Source organism: Corylus avellana, chromosome 3 (assembly GCF_965113065.1).
Source record: "Corylus avellana chromosome 3, dhCorAvel1.hap1.2, whole genome shotgun sequence".
Classification (NCBI taxonomy): domain Eukaryota; kingdom Viridiplantae; phylum Streptophyta; class Magnoliopsida; order Fagales; family Betulaceae; genus Corylus; species Corylus avellana.
Window position 1 is genome coordinate 9,736,352 of NC_142492.1, and position 15,507 is coordinate 9,751,858.

Consider the following 15,507-nt stretch of genomic DNA (forward strand, 5'->3'; position numbering starts at 1 on the left):
TAAAGGCTATTTTGGTAACATCATCCTGCAGACGTGAAAATGGAAATTAACAAGCAGAAAAAGGCAAAAGAGGGGGCTCTCTTCTCTTGTAGTGTCCAGCACTATCGAATCTGGCCAGAAGCTTCCTTGGAACAATTTCTTGTTCTCACCACTATGCTCTCTTCATTGGGGCCATATTTTCAAAAACTTTGCAGGGACAAGTCATTTTCAGCTCCACATGCTCTTTGCCCCCCACCAGTAGGTCAATCTTTATCATGGATGGAACATGACTCATTGCTGAGTCTTCCTTTAGAAAGCATTTTAGCTTTTTGTTAGCAGCAAATGAGAACCCTCCTTGAAGTTTCTGAAAATATCAGTTTGTTCTTTCAATCTCTTAGGCTCAAAGCATCCCTAATGGCTTATGTAATTTGGGTTTCTATGTAATGATTATCTAAACATAGGAAAGCACTATACATGTACATGAATGGATAATTATTTTTATGATTCTCTCTTTCTTTATTCATTTCTCTTCCCTCTTTCTCTGTCTCTTTCATTCCCTGTTTCATCAAAGACAAAATATATGTTTGAAAATGAAATAAAAGAAAGAATATTCGAATGATATGGAGAAAGAATATAAAATCGGATTTAGAGTGTATTTGAAAAGTCATTAAATATATTATATGCTGTAGAATTTTGAACGGTTTGAATTTAATTTCACTTTCTCTATCTTTCTCACAGAAAACTTGAGATAGGTATAGAAAAACAAAGTTTTCGTTCAAATTTGGTTATGGAGAAATTTTTTTAATCTAGTCTATTACTCTAACATTTGTTCTTAAAACATGTGATTTTTACATGCATATTTAATAAGATAAATAGAGCATGTAATTATCACGTACATATTTGAAAATACATGTGATAATCACGTGTTTTAAGGATAAAGACTGAATTAAAAGAATTTTCTCTGACCTATTTTATTTTATTTTATTTTTTAAAGAAAAAACTTTATCTCTTACTGAATTCTTTCATCTATGAGCTAATAACCTTACATATCTAGAATTACACATCTTTCAAGATTGAGAATGCTTGTGAACTGTTTCCTTGAGATTTTAACTTCTGGTTGGCTCATGATAAATTGATAATCTATAATTTAAATAACGTGGCTTCTTTTATACTATTAGTTATAGAGAAATGCTAGAGATCCGGAAGCTTTTCCCAAATATATTTAGGGAAAATATATATAAACTTCTTAAGTCAACTCGCTTTTTTTTAAAACTCCCTAGGTTTTTTTTTTTAGAAATTTAATCTCTGGGTAACTCGAAACTATTAGAAACTCCTTACCGTCAATTTTTGTTAACTACCGTTAGTCCACTCAAAACTCCTCATTTTATCTGATTAAAATATTAATTTTTTATTAATTTAATTTTAAAAAATTAAATTAAAAAAAAAAAAAAAAAAAAAAAAAAAAAAAATTGGAGGGTAGCCAGGGGTGGCACCAACCTCTAAGGGGTGGGCGTAAGCCACCCTAGGGGTGGTTTGTCCACCCCTGGGGTGGCTTGCGGCCACCCCCAGGTGGTTTGGGGTGGCCCGAAGGCCACCCCATGGGTGGAAAGAGCCACCCCAAACCCCCAATGGGGTGGCTCGCAACCACCCCTCGAGTGGAGAGGTGGCCCGCTTTCCACCCATAGGGTGGCTTACGCCCACCCCTTAGGGGTTGGGGGGGTGGCCAGGGTCAAAAGTGTATTCCACCCTGATAACCCATATAACTAGAAATACAAGGTAAATAAAAACTTATCAAACATGTTCCTATTTTTGGTTTCCATAGACCATTACCTTTTGTTTTTTCTTTTTTTTTTTAAGCAAAAAATGTAGGATGGTGGGACCACAAGCGCTACATTGAGAATTTTCATTGCGAGAGTCGAACTCATGTCATAGTATTTACCCAACCACATAAAAATTACCTTGAAGCCACTGAATCACTACCCTTGATCATTCAATTAAAGTGATCATTCAAACCATTGATTGGCTATATATAATTGAAATCTAACACAATTGAGGGATATTAGACTGGCAACTTCAATGTAAGCTGAAAGATGGCAACAACTTTAAAGAGCAAGACCTGAATTACTATTAACTCGGGATCATATTCTCTCCTCTTGAGCCATTGATTCCTTTTTGGATGCCACTTTATGGACCACATTGCCATGATTTTGCATGATTAGTAACAAATTAATTGTGGTAGACGGAGGGTGGAAGGTGGTGGAAGGTGGGGGAAGATGGGAGATGTCCCAATGAATTAAGTTGCGCATATCTTTACACCTTTAGTAATGCACTATAACCCACATATGCCCAATGAACTTTTGATGGGCCAAATAATAATAATAATAAAATTGTGACTATACTAACATTAAAAATTAAATAAAAAAATAGTATGTTGTCAGATTTTTTTCTTTTTTTTTTTTTTTTTATCCCTTCTTTTCTGTTCTATTTTTATTTTTTGTTTTTAAGTAAGGCATCCATTAAAATTCAAAAGGTTAATGAAGACAGAACCATTAACGACTGAAAAATTTTAAGAATTCTAAATAATCTTAAATCATTTTGAAAAATTACAATTATTGTTATACCTTTGGCGTTGGGATGTAATTTTTATTAAAAATCTTATATGTTTAAATGGGCGACTTTGATCCAACTTTATGGTTATCACATAATTAAAATTTCCTAAAACCTGAAAGGACACTAAACCCTAAAAACCTTTAAAAGCTCTGAACCCTAAAAATCTTAAAAGAATAACCATACTCCTTAATCCCAACTCAAAGCCCAGACCTTTAATCCTAATACTAAGCCTCCCCGAACCGTAAATTAAATAAAAAAAATTAGATACAACTAAGATATAATGTTTTTTATCATACTTGAAAAAACAAATATCATCGATTTGAAAGAGACTTGTAATAAAATTGTAGTACTCCTAACAACGCTCTTTAAAATTTTATAATAGTTGAAGTTATGAGGGCACACTTTTACATTTTATTTGAAATTTGATTTAAGGCTAAATACTAAATACCCCCTCTGGGTTTCGTAACTTTATTTTTTCCCTCCTAGGGTTTGATTTTTATCACAGGAGGTCCTTGTAGTTTTGATAATAGACCAAATTAGTCATTCTGTTAGTTAACTGTTAGTTGACTTAACGAAAGTCCACGTGGACCAATCAAATGTTGACACGTGGCATCTACTTAAAATTTGTTTTTTTTTTAAAAAAAATGGCCACCCCCATCTGGCCGGATGGGGGTGGCCGAAACCACCCCTAGTGGGTACTGGGGGTGGCTCAGCCACCCCCATGGAGCCTAGCGGGTGGCCGAGCCACCCCCAATTTTTTTTTCTTTTTTTTTTGTAAAATTTTTTTAAAAAAAAAAAAAATTAAGTAGGTGCCACGTGTCAACATTTGATTGGTCCACGTGAACTTACGTTAAGTCAACTGACAAAAAGACTAATTTGGTCTATTATCAAAACTACAAAGACCTCTTGTGATAAAAATCAAACCCTAGGAGAAAAAAAATAAAACAACGAAATCCTATGGGAGTACGAAGTATTTAACCCTTTAATTTATGGCTTTGGGTCCATTTAAACTTGCAAGTCAATGTCAATTCCAAATCTACTCGAGGCATCCAAAAAAATGGATTTTGGCATCGGTCTATCCACTTCTAAATTGGCATTGGATTTTCCAATTCTCAATTCAAGATCCATTGAAATGCCAAATCAATGTTTCCAAATGAAAACACTTTTTCTTGTCTACCGCATGAATACAAGGCAGAGAACATAACCATTCATGTTAAATTAGTAAAAATTATTTCATGTGGTATTTGAACGAAGAATTTGAAAAAAAAAAAAAATAGACTAGTAGGATTTAAACTGATAGAAATTTCAAATCCATCATTTTCTATTTTTGTTAATTAAATATATTTAAAATTAAGAAATTAAAATATCATAATATCATAAAGACTTCAATTGGCTGACTTGTCAAGCCAAAGATATAATAAAACATCATTCTCTCTTTTTCTTGATTTTGTTTTCTAGCTAAGACCTGGCCTTCTTTTATTTTAAGTAATATGAATCAAACATTCAACCCAAATAAACAAGATGTAACAGCATGTAGGCAAAGCAACAATTGGTACAAATGTGAACCTTAGTTTCCTTTTAGATAAAATTACCAAATAATTAAATCAACTATTTCCCACCTTAAGTTTTTAGGATAACTGATGATTTAACATGGTATTAAAGTAAAGGTTCATAATTCAAACCTTGTTTCCACGCACTTGCAACTTTAGGTACCTCCATAGCTGAGGACTAATGATTTATTAAAAGAAAATCAATGAGCTTGTTTTCTTACAATATACAGCAATGATACATGAGAGACAAAATAATGAAGAAATTGAGCATATTAATGGGGACTGGGAATGCGCTGCCTGGATATACCTGATTGATAGAAGTTACGAATCAATAGAGAGAGTTGTAGGTGTAGCAGGTGGCAATAATGGAGGATATGCAAATGAGGAGCGAAGGAAGCAGGGTGGCATTCAAGAGTCGACTATTCCCCAAGTATCCGGCCAAGGTTATCGTGCCATCTGCGATCACTCGTGCAATTGTCCCCGCTTCTGTTGATAGTAGTCCACCATTATAGGTTCCACGGGAAAGCCGGGACGACATGACCCGAGAGAGGAGTGCCAAGTTAACACCTGCATCAAGGATAGAGGAAAGTCATAATATAATATGGTCAGGATCTCAAAGAACTCACGAGCAAATTCAAATATTCACAGAGAGGAATTATACTCCTAGCCCAACAAAAAACAAAACATCTTCAGAAGATCACTTCCTCTGCTTGTACTAAACTGCATTGATTTATTTCAAATATTTAATTTTAATTGGAATTTGGTGATTTAGCATGTGCAGTTTTCCTCTTCTCATACATGTCATCGTTAGAAATGTATTATTGTATTGAAAGGGAAAACAGTGTTTCTGACTTTTTGTTTTTTTGTAATTTTTCCCTCGTGTGTGTGTATATATATTTTTGTTTGCTAAGTAATGATTATATATCAAAAAGCATAGAAGAGCGCAGCCCTAGTACACAAGAGGAACACCTAAGTAGAAAAAGAAAAAAGAACAAGGAAATCAAAATAACTAATGGGGCCAGCCAAGTTGCTGTCAAAGTCAAAAGAGTATAAAAGAGGGCCGCGTGAGCTCCTCCAAGGGTCTCTTAGAGGTCCTCAAAGCATCTCGCATTCCTTTCTGACCATAAGCACCACATAAGGCAGAGAGGAACCATTTTACACACAATAGCACACTGAGAACGGCCTCCTAACCACCAACAATCAAACAAACCTGCCACACTACAAGGCATGACCCACGACAACCCAAACCGACTGAAAATAGCATGCCATAAAGAACAGGCAATCTCATAGTGAAGAAGAAGATGATCAATAGACTCCCCATCCAATTTGCACAAGCAACATCTATTGATCACAATAAGATTTCTCTTTCTAAGATTGTCAATGGTAATAATCTTTCCTAACACCGCCGTCCAAATGAAGAAAGCCACTTTCGAAGGGCCTTTGTACTCCAAATACTCTTCCAAGGAAAAGGACTAGCCTCTTTGATTGCAAGAATATTATAGAATGATCTAACATCGAATTTCCCCTTACTAGACAGAACCCTCCAAATTGTGTCCTCCCCTTCCCTTCTCATTCTATGGGAATACAACAAAGTATAGAACGAAGCTAGCACTTCCAGTTCCCAATCGTGAATCAACCAAATGAAACTAACATTCCATTGAAGGGACCCACTCGTAAAATCCATGTTAGCAGCAATAGACATATCCTTCACACTAGCTATGTTGTACAGGCCTGGAAAAACTTCCTTGAGTGTCGAGGCTCCACACCACACATCATCCCAGAATTTGATTTTGGACCCATCACCTAGATCAAATCTGGTGTGGCTAGAAAACAACCGCCACCCCTTACTGATATACCTCATAAGCCCCACCCTATGCGACCTAGATGTATCAATAGAGTGCCAACCACCCCACTCAAAACCAAACTTGGCGTCCACGACAATTCTCCACCAGGTCTCTCTCTCATGTGCATAACGCCACAGTCACTCCCCTAACAGAGCTCGATTGAACACTCTCAGGTTCTTGATCCCCAACCCACCCTCAGAGATAGGGGAACAAACCTTGTCCCAACTAACCAGATGATACTTAAACTCTTCACTTAATCCACCCCATAAAAAATCACATTGAAGCTTCTCTATACGCTTTGGCCACAGAAACAGGTAAAGGGAAGAGAAACAAAAAATAAGTAGGAAGATTAGAGAGAGTACTCTTAATAAGAGTGACCCTACCCCCCTTAGAAAGATACATCCTTTTCCAACTTGCCAACTTGCGATTAATCTTTTCCATAATGTCATCCCAAACAGACTTGGCCTTAAAGCAAGCCTCCAAAGGGAGACCTAGATATTTCAAAGGCAAAGAGGTCGTACCACAACCCAAGACACCAGCCAAATCACCCACATTATCCACATCGCCTACCGGAACCAAAGCTGATTTGGCCAAATTTGAAGCCTCTTTTTGTGCAAACCCTAATCTTCATATGGTATCAGAAAGGTCTTAAGAATTAATGAAATTCATTCTTGTTTTTCCACGTCTCTTCTCTCTCTTGCAAACAGTTTTTTTTTCCTCCTCATTTCATGCAAATCTGAATTTTGACACTTACCATCAATAACAAAGTAATTGAACTTAACAATATCTCACCTTCAAGTACTTCGGCAGAAACAAACATTATGAGTCCTGAACAGACATACTGTGGCACAGTGTATGGACTAAATATATGGAAGCTCAGGAGTACGCCTATACAAACCATAATTTCGGATGCCATTAAGATTTGCCTGCAATCAGAATAATGAGAATTATCGCAACAGCAGTTTATGGGAAACATATCTAGAACTTTAGATCCGATACTTCTTTTGCGTGTGTGTGTGGAGGCAGGGGAAATTAATGATACTGAATGCATTACAGAAACTAGAGATCAAAAGCACGTTACTAATTACCTGTCTTCAAACATATTGCTAATGTAGTTTCCAACAACAATGTTTACTGGAAGAACTGTGAGGCCAACGCAAAAAAGAAAAATCGCCACTGTTCTCGTGGACCACTGAAAGTAGTATGTGGTAATGACACTAGATTCTGAAAGTAAAATCTCTATTGCGTATTTGAGCATGAAATATATCAATAACTGAACCTGAAGAACCATAGAGATTCAATTATACATTGTGCAGAAGTTTGTAGAGTTTCAGTTCCAACCAAAGATAAATGGCAGAAAATATACAATTGAGAAGAAGATTTAGAGAGAAAAAAAAAAAAAAAAATTCTCAATGATTTTAACTCAGTCTACTGCCTTGGAGTAATAAAATACATGACAGTGACCAGAAGATAATTGGGAGGATCTTAGTTGTTTAATCAACAGCAGCTCAATAGTAATTCTCTATTATCTTGAATAAGTCAAATGCAAGAAGCAAATTCATTGGTGCTGTTCCACTTCACCGAGCTGAATTAAAAACAAAAGTTCCTAATGCACAATGTGAAATCTGATCGCATAATTCATCTAAACTATGCGTTTGAGTAAAGCATATTAGCACACCAAATTCTAATATAGAAGCAGAAGTACATATCCAACTTCTAATTATATTTCACGCGCAACTGGAATTCTAGCTGCATTCTAAAGAATAAGTGAAGTTGCAATATTGACACTCAGCTGATTAACAAGTTTATAAATCCATAGACATAAATATTTTTTGGCAATCTAGTAAAAATGTATTTCAACCTTCTTTTTTTTAAGAAAAAAGGGGGAAAGATAAAAGAACAATATTTATCCTTTTTTTTTTAAAGCCAACAAAACCATGTCTGTATGGTAACTATAAAGTTATTTTTCATTTAAATGGAAATATCAAAGGTATACCTTATTTTATCAATTTTTCAGAAAGTCATATAAAGTTCAGAGTCATTTAAATACCTTTACAGAGGGTGTAAGTAGTCTATATGCTGATCTAATTGAAGTAGCTGCTCGGTGAGAATCCTCACGAGCTTCTTCACTTTCATCACATTCTTGCTCACCATCTTCATCTTGTTGCCTGTCTTCTGAACTAATAAGCAATGGTTGTTTAGGTCCGCTCTCAACTGAATCATTCTCTACTGCTTCTGTCATCCAATGTCCACCATCAGAATAAATGTTTCTAAACATTTCTAAGAGAACATTATTATTAAAAGTGACAGTTTTTGTTACACTTCAAAAAAATGATCAACAAGTAAATCAACAAGCGATTTACAGATTGATTGTGTCTTTTGGAATTTAACTAATTTTTAAAGTTTCTACAATGTCAAAATAATTTCTAAAAGAAAAGTATTTGAATAGCTACGGTCACATTAAAGTGTTGATGCTTCCATTCAGCTTAAGAATGATCTAACATTGACAGAATTGGATATGTGCAAGATCTCAACCAAAAAGTAGCACCATATAAATGAACATACCAGCATTAGATTCCTGTCGTATACTATTCTCCTCAATCTCACGAGAAGGTTCTTTAAATGAGATACACAACCAAATTAAGTATACAAGCCAGGCAACACCCATAATCCAGCCAGGCAAAGTCTCTTCATTGAACGTAAGCTTGTAGATCCTGAAATTAGTTTGAAGAAAACCACCTATAGCAGGACCACAAGCCATTCCGAGAGCGCTGGCACTAACAAAACCCGCTGATGCTTGCATGCGGTATTTCAGTGGCACGCAGTCACTAATATACCTCCGGTTAACAGCTCGGGCAGAACCCAGTCTGCAATTTGTAAAGTGTGACTTTGTTAGTACATATAACGAAGTATAAATAATAGAATCTCTAAATCTTACCACCTTACACTATTTCTAGCTTGAGATTAAATTTGAGTCTTCTAATAATAATTTAAGATCTGGTACTGCACTCCAGTATGACAAAAATGAACTTCGAGTCTTTTCTATAACCACTAAATGGTTTCAACTTTCTTGTGACCAGACAATTAGCAATATGGTGTGCCTCAATAACAGAGAAGAAACAAATCTTGTTGCATGTATTTTCATAGCAACATAAATCTACAACCATAGCAAAACAGTTTGGTGAAATGAAAATTTTTCTACTTGCTATCTGACCAATGTCAAGTTGCACCCTTAATTTAGAAAAGCTATCCTGTCATGCTTTGTTTTAATAATCAATCCCTTTATGTTGTAAAGCCGATAATTTGGGTACACAAGCTCTGTACAGGCTCGAAGTCCTAACACCAGTTAAAATTCTCCTCAAAACACGTGCACATCTCTCTGTGTATGTGTGTCTGCATATATGACCAATCTGATTTGAAAATAACTGATAGAAATATATGCATGTCTCTTTGTGTGTGGTTGTGTGTGTATGATATATAAGTTAACACAGAACACAAACTTCAAGACATTTTTATTAAGCATAGCTGCAAAAAAAATTTAAAAGCTTAGATTTCCTAATCAGCATGTTTGCATGCCTCATGCTAGCGTATAAAGATCAGTCTCAAAAAAATGCACAAAAGCACATGCATGAAGTTATTCCTATCAAGCAGTGACACAAGAAGAAGAATAAGACTACTTACCCACAGAAAAGACGACCGATTAGGAGAACTGCTATTGAATTGAGATCATAAGCCAATGCGTACATGATGTTTCCCAAGAAAAGAACTATACTGCTAAATACAAGAGGTTTGAAGTATGATTTATTTGACCACGCACTAAAATACACTGATGAAAAAACCTGTGCAACAGCCATTGCCCCAATCACAATGCCACAAACTGTTGCTGCAGCTCCAAGGCTCATGGAGTAGTCATCTGCTGTAGGGACAACAATATATGTATTGACCATATAAAGAAATGTGTTCGCCAAGTTCAAGAGAAGAGACATAAAATGGTATTTCTTATCATCAACCCGTTCCTCAATAGGAGGAGCAGGTAGCTCGTCTTGCATAATGAGTGCATGTTGCGCCAAAAAGTTGAGGAAATTTGTTGAGTGGGTTAACCTGTCCACTGCTGCTTTTATTGAATCGACGACAGGATCCTGCAGATTAAATTATCTAGTAAATACCATAGTAACTCACCAGCTTTATGACTGCCTCCCAGCCAAATACATGTGTGTGTGTTTGCAACAGGGAGTGAGAAAACACACAGAAAAAACCCATGAAAATTTGAGTAGGTTGCTTTGAGTATATGCAACAGAAACCTGAAGAGGAAGAGAAGGATGATCATATATTGATAAGTAGCTTCCTTGACGGTCCTGAAGTTCATGAAGATTGCGTGATATGGCTCCCACAACAGCCCCTATGCCCTGCAGGTTCCATTATCTGTCAGTAAAGTTCCAAAAATCTAGGGACAATAGTTTTTAGAAGTTTTCAAATGGTTAAATAGGAAAAGAAAGTCTCCAACATCAACACAATACCACATGCTTGAACACTTGCTGCAGTTGGGAGTAAGGATGATTTGCGCGTGTTTTGACATAATCATTAGTGAATCTATAACCAAGGCGTTTATCAAACTTCTTTAGTATCTTACGCAGACCAACAGCATTTATCTCAACAAAAAAGAGAAGCTTTAAAAGATCTTGTCCAACTGCTCTATAAGCTTCTCGTAATTCATATATTTGGGATATATTGGGCTGTGGCTGAAGGGCATCATGCTGTTCATCAAGCTTAGCTATCCTGCTAGCAAGTAGCCCTTGTTGTTCCAACAGAAAAAGGACAATCTTCTCAATCTGAAATAATTACAAGAAAGTAAGTAATACACATTTCATATATTAGGCAAGCAATTCAATTAAGGACATACACACACATTCATGCATTTATAATAGCATATACCACATATTCATACACTACTGCAGTAGCCATGACACTGACATAGGTTGAATATGTCTTGGATGTACCCCTTGAGACTAATAAAACATACATTAAAATAAAATATGCAGAAGAATATCGATAGAAAAAAAGAGACAGAAGATACAAAAATTTGAGGTGGTTTACCCATACAGGCCTAAATCACATAAGAAATTTCCAATAGGGTTACATGTTAATTGTATTTACTTGAATTACAACTTGCATAGATTGGTGAAGTACTGTAGTACAGTTGGGGTTGGTAAAGTATGAGGGATCAGAAGTTTAACAGAGACTATTGTTAACCCCAACCATCAAAAAAATATTTCTAAAGTTTGATTCTATGCGGACATATCTTCTTATGGGACATCACATGTTTTCTCACTTATATTAGAGATTTGACAGATCTTCCATGGTCACTTTAGAAAAGGTAACATGGTTCCATCTTAAGAAGTTAATTCCATTAGAAAAACTGACAATAACAAATATTGATGGATTTTTTAAATAAGCATAATGACAAGGTGGAGCATAATTACAAAAGAAATTTAACACGCGTGAGCAAAGCACAAATACACACATACATTATTTCTTGTTTAGATCTTGCATATTTCCGAAAGAAAGACATGCAAATAACTGACCTGATTATCCAACATTCTGGAGAAATCCTTGAGTACTTGCCGGCGATCTTGTGTCCCTACTTCAATTTGATGAGCATATTGTCTTACTTTTTTCTTCATTAGTTTATAGTTAATGTAATATCTGCAAGAAATCAAATTATCAGCATCTAAGACAGGAACCTAATCACAACAAAAAGGCAAGAAGCACCATTTGCTGCCCACTTTGAGCACCAACTTGCAGAAACTATTTGGCCCAGAGCATGCCTCCCTCATGCCAAGGCCTTGCGGTTAGCATGGGTGTAACGTGCCACCCAAGCCACCACAGAGGCTTACAAGGTTTAACGCAAGGTTGTGCAATGTAATATTCAGTAACAGTTTTGAAACTCTGAAATTTATATTAGCATGTGTTTCTATGTCTGCCAACGTTAAGTTGGGGAAAACATAATCTCATGTCACTGCAAAGTCTGTGATTTGGTTTGCCTTTAAACAAAAGGTTTAATAATAATCTTTAGAGAAGTCAAGTTAGAAGCTACCAAAATTAACAAAACAAGCTTTATTTTTCAAATATTATAAGAAGTTTGAGAGGGATGGGAATCCAACAAGCTTTTACTTTTGAAGTGCATCATTTCAGCAGGTGTCGTGTGTTTGTAGACAGCTACTAAAATTTAAATATATCACTTTTGTGCACTAAATTACAAATAGAGTAAGGCAATAGGGGTTAGACAAAGATGTGTTCTTCAGGTTTAGATCAGGGGCTGGTTAAATATTAAGGGATAGATTGCTGCCACCAGCCACTTTCAGAGGGAATGCATGTATCAAGACATTGTTTCAGCAGCTGTATATATCAACTTTAGAAAGATTAGAGATGAGTAAAGACATATGCGCTCACTTGGAAAAAGTATTTAAGTAATTGTCAAGCATTAGTCAGTGGAGATGGGCCATGGGCATGCTGTGGACATGCATTATGTGTGACCTTGGGTTTGCATCTTGGTTGAAACGGTTCTATTCGTGCTCTTTTTCTCTTTTTAGTATCAGTAGGCTTATATGCCAACCACAAAAATATATGAGATTTAATATGCCAGCAGCAGACTGGGAACAACTCAAATCTTTGAGTAACAAGTTCCATTAGACAAGATGGCCTATCTCTACATTACCACCACGAGTTAAACATAATTAGATACCATAATGATGTATCAAAACTCACTTGATACCATTGCATAACTTCTCTAAGAAACCATGGCAATACAAACACACAACACTTGACCACTTGTTGCCAACCAATAATCAGCAAATATTTAAGCTTTTTCTCTTTCTCTTTTCTCACTTTTCCAAGTAACTTATCAAAAAAATATATATATTCCAAGTAGACTTTCAGGAAGCAATCAAAATGATTAAATTCTTAGCAGTGCAAAATAGAATGTATAACCATATGTCAAACATACCCTAGCCATTCTTGGATTTGTCTTTCCTTCAACTTTTTCCCGAAGGCAACCATCTTTCACTACAAGTAAAATTACAAAAACTTAAGGTGAGAAAGAAAACAAGAAGATCACAGAAACATATGCAGCAGAAATTTGCATCTCTGTGAACTTTGACATCAGGAGCTTTTCCAGCATAAAAGGATAATGAGAAAAATAAAACAACAATAGTTATACTTTGTGCATTATCTTTCCACAAAGCTTCTCATAGAACCACCATGTTTCTGCTAGCCTAAATCCAGCTCCACAGGAAATAACAGTAATCAGTATATATGCCAACTTCAATGCTGATTTAGACCTTTTACCATGTCACAGCATATAAAATATAATGCGAGACAGTTATACACAAAACCTGACTTTATTTAAATAACATAGTGTGCTGTAGGGAAAAGTGTGGTCTCCTTGTTGTACAGGTTAAACAGGGAGACATTCTGTTTTTTTTTTTTTAGGAACAATAAAAGAATATCTTTTATATTGAAAAAAAAAAAAAAAAAAAAAAAAAAAAAAACGTGAAATTAATTAATGCATACATGTATGCTATTTTACATGGAGACCTTAAAATGAAGTGAATCTACCAGACACAACATGACATGGGCGTGGCATGCTTACCACACTTTGAGGCACGTACCTAAAAGGAATGCCTAACAAAGAAAGATATGCATGCCTACTTGGTTTACTAAAATCCCCAACTTAAAACTGTTTTGACATCACACAAATAATTCATATTGCACAAAACCATTCATCTTGTTCAATCTGAATGATCTAGATACCTCATGGAACAGAAGACAATAAACTTGTGGATTTTATAGACAAACAATCTCGCAATGTCCTAATAATTGGAAATCAGACAAATTGGAGACCCAGACATACACCAAACCCCTGACATCTGTACCTCAATATCATGTAACATAGCATTTCAGAAAGATTGAACAACTACCACTCCACTTTCCCATAGAGCCAGATATGCACTACTGCCGTGCTCAATTACACATAAACAAATGCACAATGCTTGACATGCTGACTCCCACTCTAAACCCATTACTTTTCCGCATCATATGAATACCCAACACCTATCAGGACGAAGAGTCAAAGTAAACCCAGCTGAAAAAGATAGCATTCTCTTCACATGAATAATTCTACTTATCTTTTAAAACCGTTCTTATTCAAGTGCGTGTCCGCTTATCAGTCAACTTATGCGTTTCACAAGATTTGTGTAAGCCACCAATACATACTTTAGAATAAACCATCCATCATTAGAACAGCAATTTCAAATAATATTCACATTGACCGGTCCGCTTAGTTTGACATCATCAACATGTTCACCATTATGGCATTATCTCATAAGACGCCTAATTTGACCAAGTCCGCACGAAACATATTCACAAACTACAATCATATTAAAACAGAGAAATTAAAAAAATTAATCATTTAAAAAACAAGAAAATCAAGACCTTCACTGCTTTGATTATTCAAGATTTATACAACCACCAGTACCACAAGCAGCACAGCTATTAAGCCTATCAGTATTAATCAAAAGATTGAAGATTTCATAATTTTTTCAAACAAACTGCCATGACAACACAGTTTTAGAAGCTTCCGTATGATGCTCCGTTTGGTTTCCGAGAAAATTCTGGAAAAGAAAACCGAAAACTAGCTCCAACCAGAACTGAAGGCCTGCTTGGTAACCATTTCTTCACTTTTTTCTTTAAAAAAAAAAAAAAAAGTCCACCTCATTTCCTTCGTATTTAACAAACAACTTTCTCCACTTTTCTCTACACAAAAAATTCAAAACTTCAATCTACTTTATATCATATCAATCAATTTCTTTTCTCCTTTCTCTTCTCAAATCTCATTGCCAAACACGAGGCTTCGAAAAACAAAGAAAATTCAGGTTTTGAAATTCGTTAACTTTTCTAAGCTGCCAAACAGACGTGAATTAGCAAAAAACGAACACAAAAAATGCATTACCAACGTGAGTTTGGGAAACCGCGGTTTTACGAGTCTGCCCACGAAAAGGGGAGTTTTTAGATGACCACCAACGAACAACAAAAGTGTTTTTACGGAAAAAGGGACTCTGGATTCAGAGAAAAGTGATTGTAGGAAAAAACTTGAGAGACAGAGGGAGGGAGGGAGGGAGGGAATCGGCTCTTTGGTTCACAGAGAAAACGGATCGTATTTGTAGTGATCGAGTCTTGCGGGGACGGAATTGGAATTTTGGAGAATGATTGTGGCAATTTGAGCAAAAGACCCAGTGGCCCTGATAACGTACTACGCTTTGGTTGGACTGCGTGAGAATTGTGAGCCGTCCAAATCTATTTAGGAATCATTTATCTTTATGTTGCAATTATGAGTGAGAGGTTTTCTTAGGAATTTTTTTTTTTTTTTTTTTTTTAATGGAAATCTAAAGATTTCATTGATTATTGATTAAAGAACCCGAGCAAAAAGCTCTTATATTACAAAGCATAAAGTTTTACAAAATTATAGA

General features: G+C 35.7%; 1 protein-coding gene across 4 annotated transcripts; it reads right to left on the reverse strand.

Annotated features, from left to right (window-relative positions):
* Nucleotides 1–270: 270 nt before the first annotated feature.
* Nucleotides 271–15,154, reverse strand: LOC132173920 (SPX domain-containing membrane protein At4g22990-like). Of its 4 annotated transcripts, none has more exons than XR_015911747.1 (13): nt 14,991–15,154; nt 12,987–13,045; nt 11,566–11,686; nt 10,501–10,812; nt 10,285–10,389; nt 9,665–10,122; nt 8,549–8,850; nt 8,034–8,218; nt 7,072–7,262; nt 6,776–6,909; nt 4,447–4,706; nt 4,272–4,317; nt 271–343 (listed from the first exon to the last, which is right to left on the reverse strand). XR_015911747.1 is itself a non-coding variant. In XM_059585601.1 (12 exons), exons 2-11 carry the CDS (start codon nt 13,037–13,039, stop codon nt 4,468–4,470), a joined length of 2,100 nt encoding a protein of 699 aa, XP_059441584.1. In that variant the 5' UTR covers nt 13,040–13,045; nt 14,991–15,154; the 3' UTR covers nt 4,033–4,317; nt 4,447–4,467. The 4 variants fall into 4 exon arrangements, 1 of the variants encoding a protein (XP_059441584.1); XR_015911748.1 differs by lacking the exon at nt 271–343 and adding an exon at nt 494–536 and having other exon boundaries at nt 8,034–8,212; XR_015911746.1 differs by lacking the exon at nt 271–343 and adding an exon at nt 494–536.
* Between the last annotated feature and the right edge of the window lie 353 nt (nt 15,155–15,507).

What these genes read in the sequence shown, in the direction of transcription:
- LOC132173920 (XM_059585601.1), bottom strand. Translation starts at nt 13,039, where the DNA reads ATGGTTGCCTTCGGGAAAAAGTTGAAGGAAAGACAAATCCAAGAATGG. An exon ending in CAAATCCAAGAATGGCTAGG is followed by an intron (nt 11,687 to 12,986) that starts GTATGTTTGACA and finishes GATTTCTTGCAG; the next exon opens with ATATTACATTAACTATAAAC. An exon ending in ATCCTTCTCTTCCTCTTCAG is followed by an intron (nt 10,123 to 10,284) that starts GTTTCTGTTGCA and finishes TTTAATCTGCAG; the next exon opens with GATCCTGTCGTCGATTCAAT.